Source organism: Numenius arquata, chromosome Z (genome assembly GCF_964106895.1).
Source record: "Numenius arquata chromosome Z, bNumArq3.hap1.1, whole genome shotgun sequence".
In the NCBI taxonomy this organism is placed as follows: Eukaryota; Metazoa; Chordata; class Aves; order Charadriiformes; family Scolopacidae; genus Numenius; species Numenius arquata.
Window position 1 is genome coordinate 71624090 of NC_133616.1, and position 21717 is coordinate 71645806.

Genomic DNA, 21717 nt, shown 5'->3' on the forward strand with positions numbered 1-21717 from the left:
ATTACAATGTTTGCAGCATTATGCTTGAAAATGCAAAAATTCTGCTCATTTCCTATATTCAAGCACCTTAAAAATTTATTTTTCTCTTTCTTGAGTCTTTTCATCTTTCACACACACACCCCCTCCGGAATTTTTCTCTTTAAAAATAACACCAAAAACTTCAATGCTATCAGGGACCTTGAAAAATGAAAAAAAGCACATTTATGTGAGTCATGTCCAAAGGGTCAAAAAAATAAATCCTCATGGGTTCTGCAAATATTACTCACAGAAACAGGCTCATTAAAGTGAATTAGGATTTTTTACACAAGCTGGTACTCTTCATATGAATGTAGAATAAAGGACCAGCCCATACTGTCTAATGATTTTTTAGGATTGTACAATTTCTCCTCCAAGAGTTAAAATGGAAGGAAAGCATGTCAGCACATTTAGATGTTAGAAGATCTCCTCTGTCACCTAATTCTAGGTTAATCATGAGCCTAACAATCTCTATAGGTTTGTCAGGTTGTTATTTACTTGTGGCCATATTCAATTAGAACCGTTTTCCAAATAGCACAATTTCTGAAAAAGTTTAGTTAGTTTTTCAGAATGGTATTTCAAGGTTATGTTCTCTTCACGTAGTCTTATCTCCTGTCATAATCTGAAGGAACACTTACCTATATGCTCTTCCACACATCCCATAGTTTCCAGCTCCGTAAGAACCACCGATAATCACGGTTATTTTAGGTACATTGGCACAAGCTACAGCAGTTACCATCTTGGCACCATCTTTTGCTATCCCTCCAGCTTCGTATTCTCTACCAACCATGAAACCTAAACAATTTCAACATGAAGAAAAGGCTCAATAACTTTCTATTACCATACCGTTCTAATGTCATACTATGTGCTTTATAGCATGTGCAGAAAAAACTGAAGAACAAATCGTAAGGCAAGGCCTTCTCCAGCTGCTGGCAGGATGATTTCAGAACAGGCTGGAGATATCAGTAAAACAAAGCCTACAAGATGCTCTGCAAAAGTCACAGACTCAACAGTTAATAGCAAAGCCTACAACACAGTGAAACTTCAGAATACCGAGCTTACTCACCTGTTATATTCTGCAAAAACACAATTGGAATATTTCTCTGGCAGCACAACTGGATAAAATGTGTACCCTGTGGAGAGGAAAAAAAAAAAAAAACAACCTTAAAGCCATTAAAAGTTGGATCAGTGAAGCTATCACTACCAGCACTCTGAAGTCTGTGACAAGTGTCCTTCCACTGAAGTCCATGGGAGTATTTGCATCATGAATTCCTTTACTACCTCCGCTTCATCCAAAGTCAACTGCAAAATACGCATTCACTCTAGCAGAAGTAAGAAAATGCCAAAAATGTGTGAGTCCAAGGGTAAAGAAGAAATAATATCCTTAAAAAGCACTCCTGCTGGTACTAAAAAGCTCAAATGTTTCAACTCAGCCAATAGGTAGTTAAACCACAGACAGCTTCACAGTGTGGCACTTGACAAGGAATTTTATTAGACTGTGTCACGGAAATCTAGACAGCCAATCAGAAAAAAAAAAAAAAAATCTCCCCATTTCCTGTACAAAAGAACATTACTCTCTGAAACTGAGAAATGTCCACATGCATCATTTGCTCGTGGCCCTGCCAATTGCTTAACAGTCTTTCCTCTTTCTCGTGGCAGATGCCCTCTCCTCATTTTCTAGGGAAAGACCACTTTCCTAGCAAAGATACTAATAGTAGATTCCAAAATTCTGTTTCAACTAGAAATAATCTAAATCAATAAAGCTCCTCAGGTGGAGCTGGTTTCACACACCGTTGGTAAAAAAGGTATGTAGCACAGCAACGGAAAAAATGTCTAACCTCTTCACAATACAAAACAAGCAAAATTTATGAAAACAAAAACCAGAGAAAAATCATAAAGCATAATATGTAGCTAGCTTTTTCAGAGAAGCACTTGAAAAAAAAGCATAGTGATGATCATGGGAAAAAGATGTGCCACAAATCATTACAAAAATGCAGAACAAAACCGAAACAGAACATTGAAGATTATGATGCTTACAGAAGCAGTATCATGGACAAAGGTCTCTCTAGAAGTGAAACCTGTGAAACACGGCCATCTCCTTTTACAGTACTGATATGCCAGCAAAAGTAGAGGAAGTTCCTTACATTTTTTTCATTGGTAGGAAAAAAGTTGCAGCACTAAATTATCAGAAAAATACTGAAAGTATTAGAAATACTGAAAGAGATGTTTTTAATTTGGAAATAAGCAAGTTAAAATAAATGCTGGCTGAAAATGATGTCACTTACTGCAGTACTCCAAGTTGAAAGTATTCCTTCAGTAAATGAAACTCAATTTCGTGTATTATTTTATTACAGCAATAAAGCAAGTAAAATTACTTCCTGTCTCGAAGTGTCTCATCAAGGCTTCCTTTTTCCTATAGATTTTCAATACTGATTTCCTCATCATTAGTTTGAGGAGTCTGCTAGAACAAAACTACCATATATTATTGCCAAAATTCAACTGATAATAGTTTCTTGAAAAAATGAAGAACTGAACCAAACAACATAGAACAAGGTAAGTAACCACTCTGCCATACCCAGAAACTCTTTATCACCACCAATCCCCCCAAACCAATCTTTAAAGCTCTCTTAGCTGTAATGCAATCCTAATATTCCATGAAAGATGCCCTTTAATTCAGAAAACAGGTATTTTAGCTCACAGATATAATTATGAGACTGTACATGTTTTCCCTCATTAGTCTAAGTGAAGAGCTGCTGCAGCAAGGTATGAAAATTAAATTGCTGGTAAACCAATGAACTGAGTACTAGAATCCAGGTTTGACATTTTCCAGTTATTACAAAAACAATGATGTGATTTGTTGCACTACTTCACATTTTAGAGGTTAGGAATTATAACTAATTATTATTTTATGCATTCAGCATGGACTTCTCTTATAATAGCTGAGAGTTTCAGGTTATATTATTTCAACTGTCCAGTAATCACACAATTTCAAATGCTATTTTTCTAACTGTGTTTTTCTATTGACCTATCTACTTTGTATGAAAAAGAAATAATCTATAGAACACCATTTCTAGAATGGGGTCGATTATTTTTACAGCTTATTAAGCTATATCATATTTTTTTACAGGGAGGTGTGGAGTTGCCATCCCTGGAGGTATTTAAGAAACGTGTAGACATGGCACTTCAGGGCATGCTCTAGTGCCTGAAATTGTTGGTTTGTGTCTGTTTGTGGGTGGGGTGGTGTGTGGTTGTGGGCGTTTGGTTTGTGTGGTTTTTGTTTTGGTGGGGGTTTTTTTTGTGGTTTTTCTTTTTTTTTTTTTTTTGTGGTTGGACTTGATGATCTCAAAGGTCCCTTCCAACCAAGAAGGTTCTGTGATTCTGTGATTTACATGAAAAATGTGGAGCCAGTCCACTTTCATTATTTAAAAAAGTTCCTAATTTCAAGAGCAAGTTGTCTACCAGAAGTTCTGTTTCTTAATGAAAAGAAGCTAATAATCTATTTATTTACCTTTTTTGCTGACTCTGAGAAAAGAACTCCATTGTTTCCAATAATTCCTACTGGATAACCAAATATTCTTGCAAATCCTGAAGAAGAAAGATAAATTTGTAAATTTTCACATATATTTATTTTACCATAACATGCAAAGGTAACGCTTTCTCTTGGCAACAGAAACCACTATTCTTTTGTAGAAAAACGTTATTATAAATATCAGTGGGTGAGCCAAACAGACTTAATCCAACTATAAAACCAGTGGGAACATATACAGAATAATTATAATGTATTTCTAAATACCTGTAATTAAAGTATCCCCATACAAGGCTTTGAATTCATCAAATTTACTTCCGTCTACAATTCTAGCAATGACCTGAAGAAAAAAGAGAAAAATAAAATGAAATTCTTAATCCTTCATAGTTTATAATTTGTTTAGAAAGAAAGACCATGATAACATATAACCCAAAATAAATGCTTTCCATTTAGAGAACACCACACCGACCATATAAATAGCCTGAATGGCAGGCAAAGCCCATTTACTTCATAAAGTGTGATTTATCTACATGTTTATAAAAAACAGAGTTTCAATATTAAGAATATTCTAACCAAACAGTTTAAATTATACAGGAACAATGTTTTCCTGATAAGTTAAATATCAAAGAAAAACTGCTACCTCTGGTTATATTAAATATTAATCAATAGACTCACACTTACAAAGAGAAAAACATATACAGCCATGAGCCACTTTCTTAGAGATAAGTTTATTTTCAGCTTTGCTTAAGTTTGTGACATACAAAAATAATGAAGATCTGTTCTGAAGTTTCTCTGAGATGCAAAGGACCCATTTTATATAAATATAGATCCATTGCTAGCAAGACATTTGCCAGAAGATATTTATTTCAACTTTAAAAGAACATAAATCCAAGCTATTACAACTTTTGAGAGTGCAGCATGAGACTCAATAAAAGTATTCATCTCTTTCTCCCCTTAGTGCAAAGCAAACCCAGTAACTTCTGATGAAGTATTTTAAGAGAGTTACGTACTAAGACTCTTCCTAAAATAAATGCTTGGTTGGTAGTGAAAAAGGTTCTGAATATGGGATCTACATAAAATATTAGGAAGGATGTGGTCTGGGATGAAGGTACTGAGGCAAATAATAACACTTGCTCTGCAGCAGAGTACAATAGTCTCCATATCTGGTTGGGAGAGCACTGAACTGTTTAGGCTGCTTATAGTCCATGATCTTTAAATATTGGGTCTTCACTTTCACAGGATTAACAGAAAAAGAAAGCTATCATATCCCTTGGCAAGTCTATAGAACGCTTTACCAACACAAAGTTCCCTATTTCCTGGTAGGTTTTTCAGAATGCTGTCGATCCCCCTCACCCTTGCTCCTCCTTCTTAAACTATTTTTAGTTAGGATAACTAAAAAGCAATGTATTTTCAACGTCATTGCCATTGCAATGGATCTGTTGGACAAAATCATAACAAAATACATTAAAAGATTTTATGAAATTTAAATATTCACTATATACATCAAATCAGATTTCTGTAGACAAACTATGATGATATAAAGAGTGATTTCCTGCAAGAAAACTGAGTGCATGCATGTATGGGCATGCAGATCTCGCATTTATATTCATACCTCTTTAACATCAAAGTTTCTTTTTAGTTGGTCGCCAACTATTCCATATATTTCATCAGCAGGAAATAAAGGCTCTTCTGATGGTTCTACAGTCACCTGTAGCAATTTAACAAAACAATTTACACAACAAAGGAATTAATAGTCCACATAAACAAACAACAACTAATTTGCCAACTGCTTTGAGCACATCAAAATGCCTGTACTGGCTTGTCCTCATTTTGTATAATGATCAAGTTTCTTAAACTGAAGGTTGACAGCACTTTCTCGCTTACTGTTTCTACACTTGTGTATACCTTCATACACGCTCCACTTCTTCCACGTTATCAAAAATCAAGCATGTCCTCCCACTTCCCCCTGTGCCCAATTAGGCAGCTGGTATTCTGAAAAAATGATGAAGCTCTTTGCCATGCAACTGAATACAACATCTTGCCTTCCTTCAGCTGCTGAGCTTTAATCTTCAATTCACCCTCCCATGTCTCCTGCCGAAACAAGTTCAGGCACTTCCTCCCCAATATGCTATCCATCCCATTTTCTACATGGGATTTTTAAATCAATACAATACAACAACCTGACTTAGGTCTATCCCCTCAGTTTTATATCATAGAAAATGTGTATTCAAAAAGATGCTTTAGCAGGTACCTAATTTTAAGTCCATGGGAATGATCACGTGGACTTAAATTAAGCACCTTGCAAGACTGGGTTAATCTTACAGTACAATTCTGTGATTCCGCACAACTGTTCTAGTTGCTTCACTCTTGCATGTAATCCCAGTGATTTTGCCAGGAACAACGCAGCAGGAATGTAATTGCAGAACTCGAACATTAGAGAAATCTTTAAGGACAAGACACATAACTTCCATTTTCAAAGTGTCTAAGTCAGAGACACAAAATGTGTTGCATAAATCCAGCAAAAAAACCCATTCCTAATTTAAACAACGCCATGTTCTCAAATTCTATACACTTACATCTACTTTCTTTCGGATATTTAAACTTCTTACAGCTTTCCTTGCTAGATGAAGTGCATGATTGTCATCCAAAGCATAATGATCTGTTACACCAGATTTTCTGTATATAAATAACAACACGAAGACTTAGAAAAAATAATCTGACAATGAAAATGTAAGATTTTAAAAGCTTTTTAAGATTTGAAAAGTTTTATATTTATCTCTAAAATGTAGATGCAATACAGCTCTCCTTTTTTGTTATGAAATTACTTTCAGAATAAAACCCATGCCTAAGCTTTTCTTTGAAACAGTGCATTCAAATTGTCAGACGACATAAAATAGCAACTCTAGGAAGTTAAAAAGTCTAAATGACAACATAAAAGATGACAAACATTTTTCAAATTGAAATGAAAATTAATCTGAAATTATAAAGAAAACACCTTCAGAAAAATGTTATGAACTGCCCTTAAAAATAATTCTTTATTCAATTCAGTAATTTGAACTAAAACTTAAGCATTTATTGTACAGTAATACCTAGCTTTGTTTACTTATTCTTTGCATTTTAGAACTAGGAAGTGTATAGAAATGTTTCAAAAACAAGTATTCTCTTTCAAAAAAGCTGTTTTAACCTTGTTTGTAGTAAGTTCTAATTGTCAGTAAGAAAGATACAGTCTGCAAAATATATTACTGTTCTCAATGTGTATTATTCTATTAACATTCAGCATCATACAGTATAGAAAAATCCTCCATATTATGCATGATGCCACAGTAGATTAGACGTGCATTTTAAAGTAGTAAATGGAGGAAACAAGATCCTAACTAATGTAACAAAAGATAACTGAGCTTCTCTAACAGTAAAATAATTCCACAGCACCAGATAAGGACACAGAAAATCTTAATTTTCAAAATCTAAATATAGTTTAAAAAATACCTAAATATAAAATAAATTAAGAAAAGGGAAAGGGGGAAAGGAGGAAAAGAGGAATGCGGAGAAAGGATGGGAAAACACATCCTCCTAAAGCCTAAAGGATGGAATACATTAACTCTAGGAAAATATTTCTTTAAACCTGCAGTGAAGATCTGCTCCTCCAAGATCCTCTGCTGATACCTCTTCACCTGTTGCTGCTTTAACCTACCACAAGAAAAGGAAAATTAGCTTTATTCTAGCATTAACATGCATTTTTTACCGAGAAAAATTCTTCATTTACTGTTGTATTTATTGCTGTGTCCATTATTAGTGTGAGTATACTTACACACCCTTTAGATTTATGAACATATATATTCATACACATTTTTTAGCAGGTTAGAAGCAATTTCAAACATGATACTTTCCTGCAGCTTCAAACAACACCTCAGCTGAAACTTAGAATTCTTCCACTTTGCTTTCTTTAAACAAACTCTTCTTCTGAGACTTTCAGCTTACTTCTTAAAATATTAACCACAAAACAACCATTAGCAGTTTTTATTTTCTAAATCTTCATTAAATAGACAACAATTTACTAAGAATAATTTTCTTTAAAAAAACATATTATTAGCATAAAACTGTTTGGATCAAGTATGATGTCTTCAAAAAAATACCTGGAATGCACAATCTAAAACTAAGATCTGTCAAATCTTAGACCTGACAGGTTAATTCAAGAGTGAGTGAACTCCTTCTTAAAACAAAGCTGCATTTACTGCATGGTAAAAAAAAGCATTCTTGTGTATTTCCACTCTACCATAACTGTTTTGATAAGGAATCCTTGCAAGCTAGTGAAACCATTATTTATGGTGCACGGAGAGTACAAAGGTAGCATTAGAGACAAGGGAAGAGAAACTTATCATAAAACAGATTTTGGTTTCCAAATTTCAGGCCTAAAACTGAAGCATGCTAAATATATAAACATATATATACACACACACTTCCAAACTGTCAAGTTTGTAAAAGTAGTAGGATCACTAGTAGCATTTTTGCTTTTAATTTTGAATGGCTACCGATGAAATACGGATGTGTAGCATTCTGATAGTAATCAATGAAATGTTTCTGTCAAAGACACAATAAACCTGAGCCTTCATTAAATAACAAACATAAGAACATACTTTTAAGAGAAGTTAGGAAAAATTTATTCACCGAAAGGGTTGTCAAGCACTGGAACAGGCTGCCCAGGGAATTGGTTAAGTCACCACCCCTGGCGACAAGCAGATGTAGCACTTGGGGGCGTGGCTTAGTGGTGGACTTGGCAGTGTTTATAGTCGGACTTGGTGATCTTAAGGGTATATTCCAACCTAAATGATTCTATAATTCTGTGAAATAATTCTATACATCTCTCTTCATGCATCTGACACAGTATGCAGTTATAACGTATTGTGATTTTGTGACTACTGCAGAACTTTGAACAAATGTTCAAAGATGTTCAACATCTTTGTCGGAGACGTGGACAGTGGGATAGAGGGCACCCTCAGCAAGTTTGCCGACGACACCAAGCTCGGTGGCGCGGTTGACACGCTGGAGGGAAGGGATGCCATCCAGGGGGACCTGGACGGGCTTGAGAGATGGGCTCATGCAAATCGCATGAAGTTCAGCCAGGCCAAGCACAGGGACGTGGCAATCGCAGGCACGACTGCGTGCCAAATACAGGTTGGGCGGAGAATGGCTGGAGAGCAGCCCTGAGGAGAAGGACTTGGGGGTGTTGGTGGATGAGAAACTCAACATGAGCCGGCAGTGCGCACTGGCAGCCCAGAAAGCCAACCGCATCCTGGGCTGCATCAAAAGAAGTGTGGCCAGCAGGTCATGGGAAGTGATTCTGCCCCTCTACTCTGTGCTCGTGAGACCCCACCTGGAATACTGTGTCCAGCTTTGGAGTCCTCAACACAGGAATCACATGGACCTGTTGGAACGGGTCCAGCGGAGGGCCATGAAGATGATCAGAGGGATGGAGCACCTCTCCTATGAAGACAGGCTGAGAGGGCTGGGGTTGTTCAGCCTGGAGAAGAGAAGGCTCCGGGGAGACCTCATAGCAGCCTTCCAATATCTGAAGGGAGCCTACAGGAGAGCCGGAGAGGGACTCTTTGTCAGGAAATGTAGTGACAGGACAAGGGGTAATGGTTTTAAATTGGAAGAGGGGAGATTTAGATGAGATACCAGAAAGGAATTCTTTACTGTGAGGGTGGTGAGGCACTGGAACAGGTTGCCCAGGGAAGCTGTGGCTGCCCCATCCCTGGAAGTGTTTAAGGCCAGGCTGGATGGGGCTTTGAGCAACCTGCTCTAGTGGGAGGTGTCCCTGCCCATGGCAGGGGGGTTGGAACTTGATGATCTTTAAGGTTCCTTCCAACTCTAACCATTCTATGATTCTACGATTCTATAAATCTTAATAGAGCACTGATTTCTCTCAGCGCAGAAACAGAGACGCTAATTTTAATAAACTTTACAAAAATGGCTTTTTTCCTCTTCCACAGAAGTGAACTCTTCCTTCTCCAAATCACAGAATCAGAGTTCTGGAGTCTGTCAGCCACCCTGTCAGCCACCACCTAGTTTAAGTCCCCTGCTCACAGCAGGGTCCACCAGAAAGGAGGACTGGTTTCTAAACTAGTCAAGTTTAGAATATCTCCAAGGATGGAGACTCCATAACCTCTCTGGACAACTTGGTTTAGCATGACCACCCTTGCAGTAAAAAAGTGTTTTCTTACATCCAAATAGAATTTTCTGTATTTCAGTTAGTGCCCTGTAGCCTCCTGACCGGTCACTGGGCACCAATGAGAAGTCTGGCTCTACTATCTTCACTCCCCCCTGTTGATGTCCCTCTGAAAAGCAGCACAATCATCTGCTCTATTAACCACTTCTCACAGGTTTTTACCATCTGCAAGTTATCCAATGGTGAACTCTGGACCACTGTCCAGGTCATCAATGAAGATGTTAAACAGTATTGGTCCCACCAACCTCTGAGTGACTACTGACCACTTAGCGACAGACCTCCAGCTTGAGCCCACCAGTTCAGCCAGTTCTTAGACTGCCTCACAGCCCATTTATCCAGTCTGTATTTCGTCAGTTTGTTGAGGAAGTTATGGAAGCCAGTGTCAAAAGACTTGTCAAAGTCAACATAAACAACATTCACTGCTCGCTGTGTCTACTGAGCCAGCCATCTCAGCATAGAGGGCTATTGGTTTGGTCAGGCCCGATTTCCCCATCGTAAATCCATGCTGACTACTCGTGGTCACCTTCTGGTCTGTAGTATATTTGGAAATAGCTTTCAGGATTACTTGCTTCATCACCTTCCCAGGTACTGTGGTGCAATAGAGCATTCTACAAACTGTAGTTCAAATCGGACTTTCTTAAACTTCATTTATTTCTAATGGACTGCAAATACAGCCTTGACAAGATACGTAGGCATTTTCAAAGAAACCCTTGTTCAAGCTACCTCAGCTAGCAATCATCAAGGAAAAAGAACATAAACTTCAGATACATAGAAGAGTCCCCACCACATAAATATATGTGAATTTGACAAACTTATCCCTTTACACCAGACTCTCCTTCACCTCTGAGCACAGAAAGTAGAATATTTTCCCCAGGGAAGGAAGAATCAGAGGTTTCTGGAATGGGATGGAGAAGCTACAGGTCAACACAACATCCTGAGACACCAAGCAGCATTGCCAAACATGAGGATATAGATTCCTCAGCTTGGGGGAATGCAGAAGAACGGGCCTAGATGTTACTACTGCTGTGACACTTCTCCTCTTACTACTGAGATCCATCTGTTCATGAAGTCATTACTCCTCACCTTTCTAAAAAAAAGGCCAAGGAAACTTACACTTTAGACTTCAGACTGTACCTGCAATTCACTTTTTTTTAGCATACACATCCCAAGACTAATTACAACTAACATCAGTGATTTTCTTTCACTTCCTTAAGATGTTTGTTTTAGGCAGCTAAGTGATAAAATCCAATCCAATTTTCTTCATATAGGAAAGACATTTTGGGGAACAGAGCATATACAATAATGGCTACAATATCTGCTAAGACACGGAATGGAAGTTTCTATGGGAGTTTGAAGTAATTTTGATGCTTAGAGAAAGGCAAGCAAAATGTTTTCAGTGAGAATATGAAAAGCTCTACCAAACTGAAAAGCTGACAGGTAGCGATATTAAAGTTTGATCTATACGCACAAAGATAAGGATCATTACATCTGCAGGTTGCTAAGGAACAAATTAAACTGAAGGCTAGTTGTGAAATCTTTCCTCTGGAAGTGGTAAAAACTTTTCCTCCTTTCTAACTTAAGAACATCCTTGCAGTCACTGACTTGCTGTGCCAAGTCTTTCCTTTGAGACTTGACTCAGGTCACCTTTTTTCAGCTGCTCTCCTGGCAAAAGTCTCCTGTGCTACATCTCAGTGATACACATGTATGACCTAAATTCCCTTTTGATGTTAAATACTTACCACCCTCTTAGAACAAAAGAGTCTGGTTCCTTTTTTTTTTCAGTTTCCTAACCAGTTTCCTGGGTAGTACTAAGTATTAGATGTCTTATTTTTACCTGCCCGATGCTGGAGCTTGAAAGAAACTGTCTTTGCGTAAGCTCTCTCAGGGAACTCAAGGGGTTTCCCAAGGTCTGATGAACCTTTCCAGCTCTAATTTAGCTCCAAGCAGAATCACTCAAGGTGCAGAGCATTCCCTAGCACTCTTACCAATGGAAATGCCATGGCAGAAGAGCTGTTTGCTCAGGTCTTTCAGATTTACTAGCAGAGCTTCTGCAACAAATCACCCTGAACTTGAGCAAGCCCCAGAGGTGGTACTGCCACTTTATATGCCACTGGCTCTAAGCTAAGAACTGTGCTGGACCCAGAAAGGGTCTGTACTTGGGACGGCTCAGGTGCTCCTGCAACCAGGGCAGTTATTTGTACCACAATAACCAAGTTAATAACAGCCTGATGTAAAAGTTAATTTCTTTCATTGCACTAATTTCCTTATCTCAGTAAAAAGATGTATGAATCACCCAATGTTACTCACTCAACTGGTATTATTTTCAACTAATATCTTCATTCATATTCATGCCACTTTTCACCAAGAAACTCCTAATACCTAAATCACAGCGATAAATTTCCAGAAAACTGCTTAATTTTGAGGGAGGATTTGTCTTTGTTTACCTGTACACAAGCTGAAAAAGACTAATACAAGATAAAAGGAACAGAGACCTAGGTAAGACATTTGAAACAATTACTGCCAAAGAAGTTTCAACAGACAAAGAACTTCTAGAATTCTAAATTCTAATACGCAGTAAATAAATGAGCGTTAAATGACATAGTTGCTATTAATTACTTCATCTACTTTTGGTGATTACTTGTCATCTCGGAAAGCCTCCACTGAAATAATAAAATACTTCAAGCTAAATGCATTATTTTATTATGGTAGACAACAAAGTATCCTTGTACTTATAGGCGTGTGTCCTCCGCCGCTGCTTTCCATATGCCAGTTATGTTCTGAATGTTCTGGAACAGGAATTACCATTTACAAGCCCTAGAAAAGTATGTCTGCATAAATGATAAGACTTTTTTGTTTTTTTAAGCTACTCAAGAATTTAAAATCCATCTATACATTGAGCTTTGGAAGAAAAAAAAAAAGGGTATAAAGTGCTAAATCCACTTTTAGCATCAAGATGACACAGTGGGGAAAAAAACACCCTAAAGCAAAAGAATGAAATGCAAGAACATACTGCGGAAATGAGAGCATGGCTATACAAGTAAACACTAAATGACATCACAGGGTAAGTTATTCATGCTTTTAAAGAAATAAACACACTCATGCCTTAGGAACTGGTCAACCAAAAAAAAAAAAAACTGCCAGAGGTTGTCTTCCCATTGTTTCTAGGACCTGCTACATTTTCTCAGTATCTTGAGCAGAGGAAAGAAGTGATTTCCAGCAGACTTCGCCTCCTCTGTTACCACAAGAATTGAATGGAACAGTATCTTCATTAACAATGCTGTTACAAATTGATTTCTCCATCTAAGCCTGATCGAGTTGGAAGGATTTTTCAGAGGCATTTGATTTACACTTGGCTTTGTCGCAGGAACCATGCTTAAAAGTTCCCAAAAACTATAACCAAAACAGAGCCAACATGCTGCCTCAGAACAGTGCGTTCAACAAGACAAATACTTGATTATTTCAAAAAAGCAAGTTTATCCAGTCAGAATTCATTGAGACTAGAATAGTTATGCTGGGTGCTGCCCCACCTGTTACCTCTAGCACTAACGCAACATTTACTACTGGAAATTCCTTTCTTCTCATAAAGCTTGTGTTAAAACAAATAATCTTTGTCAAAGTAAAAATCATCAAACTGAGCTTATACTAGAACATACAGTGGTATAGCTGTTTTCAAAAAAATAAACCCCACTCAAGCACTCCTTTTCCTGTTGGAGCCAAGTTACTGTGATTTTTAAAGCTGTCTTATGCTACAATATTTTGCACAATCACAAATTCCGCTGTGAGTTCCACAATATAGCAAGTTTTAATTCACCAGAGTTCTTCAGGTCAGTTTCCTTAGAAACAATTTCCTTATGAAGAAAGTAAGAAAATGATGACAAACTCCATCATAAATGCATCTCTGTTGTCTGCAGAGTGACATAAAATATAGCAGATCAGCCCTACTTCTGAAGTTCTCTGATCTTGACTCTGAGATATAGTATACATTCTTGTAATTTTCATTTCAGATCACACCTAGAGACTACATAATTGAATCTATAAAGCATTGTACAAAATAGAACCAACTTTCTGTTCAGTAATTTTACTTCTTAGCTAGGCCTCTTCTAACTCTCTGAAATCAACAGCATATTGTGGAGAACCCTGTTCATTCTCAGAGTGATAAGTCCAATGTTTGTACTTCATGCCAAGGGATGGTATGCAGAGAGGCTCTTGCTTATACTTATTGCTATAATAAGCAAGGTGAGCTCACTTCGTTATTTGCCCCATTGGAGGGTCAGAAATGGAAAAGTGTAGAGGGGTCCCACCTGCAGGGAGGAGCGGACAGGGCAGGTGACCCAAAACTGACCAACAGGGTATTCCATCCCATCTGCCCCATGCTCAGTATAAAAGCTGAGGGATCAAAGGGCCAGCCTCTTTCTTCAATGGCCGATGTCCAAAGAGGACTCTGTCTGTTCAGCTGCCTTCGATCCCAATCCATGTGTTCCTGAATCCAGATTTGGAATTCAGTTCCCATCCATCGCTGAGTCCAGTCTGGGACTTCCCCAGTGCCTGCTGGTGACCTCATCCTGGGAGCTTGATACAGTTTTGTATATATGTTATCTATTTCATTATTTCCTTTTAATTTTATTATTAATATTTCATGAAAGTATTTTAGTTCCTTCCAAACTCATAAATCTCTTTATCTCTGCTCCTCTTCTCCCGGCAGCGGGAAGTGGGGTGAGAGCATCTATTGCTCGTAGTGGGCCAATTTGGCCTAAACCACAACAAGCATTTTTATCATTTAAAATGTGCATGGCAATCTAAAAGCAGTACTATAAAAACACCTTAAGAAATTCTGACATATATACACCTCTAACAGACAGAAAAGATTTAATTTAGGATACAAACATTCAGATACACTTAAAAAATGAAAACTAATCTACAGAATATCTGGAAATACCTCATCAAAAAAGTTCTCAATTGTTTAAGCTGTTCAATTGTCAGCAGCCCAACTTTTCTGGGGGCTATGTTACTAGAAACCTCTATATCCTTACCAGTGGTGGCCCTCCCAAGAATATTGTTCCCTGTTTGCCAACAATAATACTTTCATCAGCCATTGCAGGTACGTACGCTCCTCCTGCTGTACAGGATCCCATTACTACTGCTATCTATAGGGAAAACAAAAAAAAAGACAAGTTAATGTATTGCCCAACCCCTAAAAACAGCAAATGCACACGCTACTATTGTATATTGTATTGATTTTAACATGGGTTCTGGGACAGCGCTGCAGATTATTTCTGCCTGACAGAGCAAATTTTTTATTTATGTTTCAGTTTTTCTTCAAAAAATAGCGATTCTCTCTAGTTTTCAACAGTCTCTTAAACTATTTTCCACCCTGGAGGAAAATTCATATACAAAGTACTATGAGCTACATACGTGAAATGTTTGAAGAGGTGCATGTTCTGCCATTAAATTTATTTTTACCCATGAATGGTAAAAGGTTGAAACCTAGAGGTTGCTCCTGGTATTTACCCTTAAATCAGAGTTGTTGCTTATTGGCATAATTTCACCAATCTTAACATCCTTTGAAGAAAATTCCTCACATCTACTAGTCATACTAGCTTCAGTTCTTCAATGGATGAACTAATTAACTCTGCCCTTCAGGATGTGTTGAGTATCTCGTTAGAGGCTTTAGCATGAATCATTTCTGCTTCACCCTTTTGCCTAATTTTGAGATGAACCCAATGAACATATTCTACCAGTAAGATTTTGGTGACACTTTTACAAAACCGACTTGACCCCAGGTATGACGAATACTGTAGCAGTGTATGATCCTGGAAGTGAGGTTTCTCACTTCACTTCTCCTTCAGGGGAGCTCCTCCAAAGACCCTTGAAAAACAGTTTGTAAAGCAGAAGAAATGGAATACTCATATGGAAAAGGCAGACAATAATATCTTTCACAACTACAAAAAAAAAAAAAAAAGAAAAGACACAAAATAATGTTACTTTGTGTTATATTTGTTTGGAAATTTTCCAAAGTGACATTAAGTAGTGTTCTGTGTTAAATGATGATTGCGTGTTTGCTCTTAAAAGAAAACAGCACACAGAAATAAAACTCTCAAATCACATTACCTGCATCTAAAGCAGCAGTAGATGAACTATGTCATCCTGCTATCATCAAATCAAACAGCTTTTTCAGCAAATGGTTTGCAGTATCTTAAACTATATTCAGAGTCACATGATTAATCTGCAGTATTTCGGTTGTGCATTTAATAAGCACCTCCTGGTAAATACAAAGATAACATAAGCCTCTAGAAATGGGAGAAACTTGGGAGAAAAGTTAATTTGATTTTTTTCCCCAGAATTTGTGGGGTTTTCCTACTCTTAATTTTACCAGGCTCATTCTGAAAAATGTGCCCATGTTTAAACTTTAACAGAGGTGCTACTTTTTCCAATATATAAATTGGAATATGTATATATTGGAAAAACCAAAATCTACCTGTCAAATAGCACAACCTAAAATTCCTAACTAATGTGCTACTTCCTGACTTGATTCTTTTAATTACTGCATAGGAAATTACTGAAGAGCACAATAAAAATCAGCAGTTCTGAATGCACATAGTGTATTTCATATCCACTGATGAGCTCTCCATTGTATCCACGCAGCATATGAGTGTGAGAGAGCTTAGGAAACGACTAATGAAAAGCTAATCACAGCTTTCTGATTCACAGCCATACAGGCATCAATGCAATTTAAAGCTGCAGTAGGAGTATAATAAATTAGTCACAGGTAAAAGTGGAGGGGGAAATTAAAAGCACCATAAGCAACTGCTAAAAAAATCAAATAATAAAAAAAGCAACTATTTTAAGAGCAAAATTGAGAAGGGCTGATGCACTGATGAAACTGACCTTCAAGGAGGCTACAACACAGAACAGTAGGTAGAAAACTAACAACATCCAGACTCCCATGTCAGAAGAATTAACCAGAACAGAAACCAGTGGAAGCATAATTTCCTAACACTATTTCCTAATGAGACACCCTCTCAGACAGGGAAGACGATTCTAGCTACCATAGTTTGTTAGCAGATGTTTACAAATGTTAACAGTGCCTTTTTGAAATGAAACAAAGGATTGAAACATCTCCCAAACAAAATACAACTATGTTACATCCTTTAAATGAAGGAAGAACTTCAGTAAAACATTTCTCCCAGGCTTCCATAAATATTTTAAGAAAGCTAAACTTTAATCAGTGTCATACTAAGAAAATTAAACTTTCATCAGTGTTATACCAAACAAAAAAGTGTTTTGTTAAAAGGAAAATCTTCCCTACACTTAGTTTTTATTGTATAGGAGTACAATGCTCCTCTTAATACAACACTATATGGTAATTGAAATAAAAACAAATTCAACTTTATAAGGAATGTCACAAATAAGTTGAAGTTGTTTCAAGATATTCAGGAAAACACCAACATGACTTTAGAGCCAGGCGTTTCTACAAAGGTCCTGCCTAACGACAGTAATTTCAGCCTTGCAGACTGGGTTTACATATTCATCTTTTATGTAACATCTAAAAATCACTACTCCCATACCAAATAATGACTAGAGTCTCTAGCAAAAATAAGGTTTACCAAAACTTCTCCTAAAAAGATAATTCAGCAAAACAGCCCTGTGACAGTCTTCTTTGACACTTGCTGTTCCACAAAAATGCTGGGACCAATTTTATTCACATGTATAAATTTAAAGTACAACTTAGACTTACCAGTGACTCCGCTGGATGGCCAGCTTGTAAACTGATACTTTTCCTGAACTTTTTTGTTTTAACTGAACAGTGCTTTTCCTCTGGAGATCCAGCTAATCACTATAATTTCTTCACTTTTATTGTCAGAAAGGAAAGAACCGCAGAAGTTAAAGTATGTCAGACTTTCTGAAGAGATTTTGTTGGAATCTTCAGCCTTGGATTTTTCTAGAGGCCACGGTTTTCAGGATTCTTTGGTAAAGGAAAAGATGGCTGAAGATTTGAAGTCTGACTTCCTTCCAACAGATGCCAAAAAGGTATTGAGGTAGCAAACGTAGTTTCCTCAGAAATCATGCAAAACCAATGTCTGCCGGTGTCAGATGGAATACCATATTCTTGACTGGTGCATCTGCTGCACAGTGGAAGTATTAGCTTATACTTCCTCCTTTTGGACCAGGAGATTCAAACAAGCACAGCTTCTCACAGAGAATAAATAAAAATAGCTTCAACCCAAGCATGCCTCTCAACGACAGATGTTGGTAAGAATGAAGAAAATAAAATCCTATTTCCACTTTACATTAGTGACTCGTTCAACAGTCAAGTATGTCAAAACAATATGGTGGTGAAATACTTCCATGACAGTGCTCAGATGAAACAGCAAGTTAGCCAAACATTTTCTCTGCTTAAGGCTCCAATACCTACTTCTCAGCCTAATGTTCTAAACCAATGTTTCTTCTCAGGTGGAATATCCTGAAAATTTCCTTCACCTTCTTGCATCCAGCCAATATAAAGTGATAGGCACTGAACTGACAACTACACCTAGGAGCAGGCTCTTGAAATTAAGACAACTCAGTGAAAACAACAGCTGACTGCTCAGAAGTCAAAAAAAATCAAAGATGTTAGGAACTACTGGCAAAGTAACAGAAAAGTGAATAGTGTGTATCATTATGCTATTATACACACTATTATACATACTATATTATTATAATATTGCTATTATATATATCCATCACTAGTTGATGTATCGAGTAGTGCAGTCTGCCTCCTTCATCTCAAAAAAGACACAACAAGACCTGGGAAAAGGTTTGCAGAAGACAAACTAGGACCAAAGGTATGGAACACTTCCTGTAGGAAGAACAGCTGAGTAAGCTTGAATTCTCTGGCCTGCAAAGGGGAGTAACAGGCAGGTATATGAGAGGGCTACGCAACCACATGAAGAGGCTGGGAGCTAACTGACTAGACAGCAGCTCTGTAGGAATGACCTGGTTGTCTGCTTTCCTGGAACATTCCTTTATTTGGAGGTTATCTTCATAGACCACGGACTCCTCTGCCCCCCCTAACAAGCCTCTCGAGTCCTTGCTGTTCCCCTAACAAGCCCAAGACTACTCTCCTGAAGACCGGGGTCTTTATGCCGCTATCTGCCTTCCTCACCTCCAGAGAGACATTATACTCTGCCTTCCACTTCCAATGCAGGCAAGGCTGCCACTAGCAACCACATCCTCAAACAGTTCTACATTCTTCATGAGTAACAGATCCAGAAGTGCACCTCCCCTAGCACGCCACCTGCGTCAAAAAACTGACCCCGACGCACTCCGGAAACATCCACGACACAAAACACTTCTAAATCCAGGAACTGTGACTAACAGTAATTCTATGCATCATTAATACATTAGAAAATAACCTCACTGTCAGAGCACTTTTATCATACGGTACATCAACGTATAAAACGGATATATAAATATAAGCATACACCTGTTAGCAGAAAGCATGTCTCATCGACTAGCCATCGTTAAAGGGGTCCTCACCTTTACAGCACTGATGCAGAATAATAGACCATTCCAAGACACTTCCTAGTGCTTCCTCACAGGGCCCTACATACTATGTTGTCAAGTCCCTTTTTATCCCACTCCAAGACAGGAGCAGGTAGGTCATGTCCTTAATACTAGGGCCAAGAAAGAAGACAGCTTCTTCAAAACTATAATGACTTTTTCTGGACTGTTGCTGTGTTTGCAGTGCCTCCAATCCCCAGACTGAGACAACAGGTCAGCACAACAGTGCTGTCAAAAGCAAAGCATAGGTACAAGCCTTGAAACAAGGTAAAGGCAGCAAACATAAAAACTAATTAGTACATTTCATTCTTGAGTAAAAGCAAATTACCTGTGGAATTCCTCGTGAGGACATGATTGCTTGATTATAGAAAATACGGCCAAAATGATCTCGATCTGGAAATACTTCTGCTTGCCGAGGTAAATTTGCTCCTCCTGAATCAACTAGAGTGAATGAAAATACATTACCACGTCTTTGAACAGTGTTATATACTTAAGTTGTGGGTAAAGTATCTGCACGTTACTAAAAATCTACAGCAACTACCATCACTAACTCTGTATGTATTTCCATGACTTTAGGTACATTAGGATATTCTTCTGGAAAAAAAAAAAAAACAAAAATAGTAAACGCCCTCCCTCCCCCTGAAAATAACATCCATCCCAATCATTCTAATGGAAAATAAAGTCAAACGTGCTTAGAGATGCAATTGTACCCCCCAATAGAAACTTCTAAACTCATCTTACTGCAAAATATTTACACTAAGAACACTTCCAATTTACAATTTTAACTCAATTATTCTACTGCAGTTCTGTCACAAGTTCCAGAAAAGGGTGAGACTAACCACCACCGAGTTCAAGAGGGATAGCATGTGTTGATTATACAGATATACCAAAGACCTTATACTATCTTTACGGACTTTAATTTATTATGTGTCCTTGCCTCATGATGTGCCCTCCAGCTTACAGGTCTCCAACTGTAGCTACCTCTCCACTCACAAATAATGAAAATATATCATAAGACTCCAAAGAAGGACAGAAGACTAGAAGGAAATGCAAAGGAGGCCAAGCATCTCTGAGAACTCTGGCTCCCGGTAATTAATTTGTACCTACAAGCAACAATCCACATGCACATTCTCATGTTGCTCTACTGTGAAGCAGGGTTTTGTTTCCATCCCCAGCCCTTGCAGAACTGCTCTCCCAAACCAGCATCAACTCCAGCAACTAGACAAACTCCAATCTGGTCAACACACCAGTGTCGTGAACTAGGCCACCCCTGGACACAAAAGAAAATGCCAGTCACACCAGTGACTGACTCGGTGACAAACTGCACCATGTACCCACATCAGAATTAACACCCAGGCAGCTACCACTGAGGGAAAAGGCAGTTCAAATGGCATGAAAATTACGTTGTCAGCAAAGTGCTGAATGACTGCAAAGCACTCCCTCTTGATCGCATAACTGAAATGAACTGAAACAAGCCCAGGCACAGAAATTGCAAAGGTAAAATAACTCACAGGTTTGAGTGATGAGCAGTATGTATACAAGCACTATATATCTCGAAGGTGGAGTAAAAAAATGGAACTTTTGTTTCAAAGGCCTATGTCCCACAGTTCCTCATTCCATTCCGTAATATCTTAAAACAGTAGAATCACACAAAATTGCTGACAACTCACTAGAAAAATAAGTTGTCTGAACAATTTGCTGATAATTCAGACAAAAAATCGTACAGCTGTTTTGCAAACAGCAAAGCTAAGTTTCTTCTGTTTTTTATGACAAAGATAAAACTTAGCCCTCCGTTCACCTCCAAGACTCATTCCACCACAGTCTCACAATCCCATAAAGTCCCCACCCACATCCTCCCTGTATCTACCCCACCAATACTTTCAAGTTCACATTTCTCCTAATCCTTCTCTTGGTATTCTTTGCACGTTTGGCCTGCCAGCAGGGCAAGAAGTTACAAACAGTTATGCCGGCCAGGACCTACAATTATATTGACTATTTAACTAACACAAGCATTCCAACTGGCAAACCAATTAATGCCTCTCTGCTGCTACGTAAGCTGCTAAGTCAAGCAGAACAGATGAGGACTAACCGACCCTATTTTTTAAATGGAGACCATAGAAGGGTCTTTCTCCTTTGATCCTGACTTACACAAAATCCACAGGAATACACACGGTCTTGAATCTCTCTGTCAAAACTGTCTGAAAACGGCTAAAGGGGTTCAAAAGTTATTAGATTGGGAGTTGAGGCTGAAAGACAGACCCTGGCAGAAAGCTCTTCTATTTTGTACAAAACCAGGCTAAGAAAATACTACCTGTAATATACTAAAGACATTTGGTGCACTGATCTTAATCTTTTAATAAAAGTATACATAAGTAAAATTTACATGAAGGTCTGATTTAATACTGATTCA

General features: G+C 37.9%; 1 protein-coding gene across 1 annotated transcript in view; it reads right to left on the reverse strand.

The window, feature by feature from the left end:
- MCCC2 (methylcrotonyl-CoA carboxylase subunit 2) overlaps positions 1-21717 on the reverse strand; it is a 34919-nt gene that overhangs the window by 5498 nt on the left and 7704 nt on the right. Inside the window, exons 6-14 of the mRNA XM_074165800.1 lie at positions 19636-19748; positions 14798-14911; positions 7164-7228; positions 6118-6217; positions 5154-5249; positions 3809-3881; positions 3524-3600; positions 1082-1148; positions 654-810 (exon numbers count right to left, since the gene is read on the reverse strand). Coding sequence (XP_074021901.1) covers positions 654-810; positions 1082-1148; positions 3524-3600; positions 3809-3881; positions 5154-5249; positions 6118-6217; positions 7164-7228; positions 14798-14911; positions 19636-19748 — 862 coding nt within the window. The remainder of the gene's footprint in view (positions 1-653; positions 811-1081; positions 1149-3523; positions 3601-3808; positions 3882-5153; positions 5250-6117; positions 6218-7163; positions 7229-14797; positions 14912-19635; positions 19749-21717) is intronic.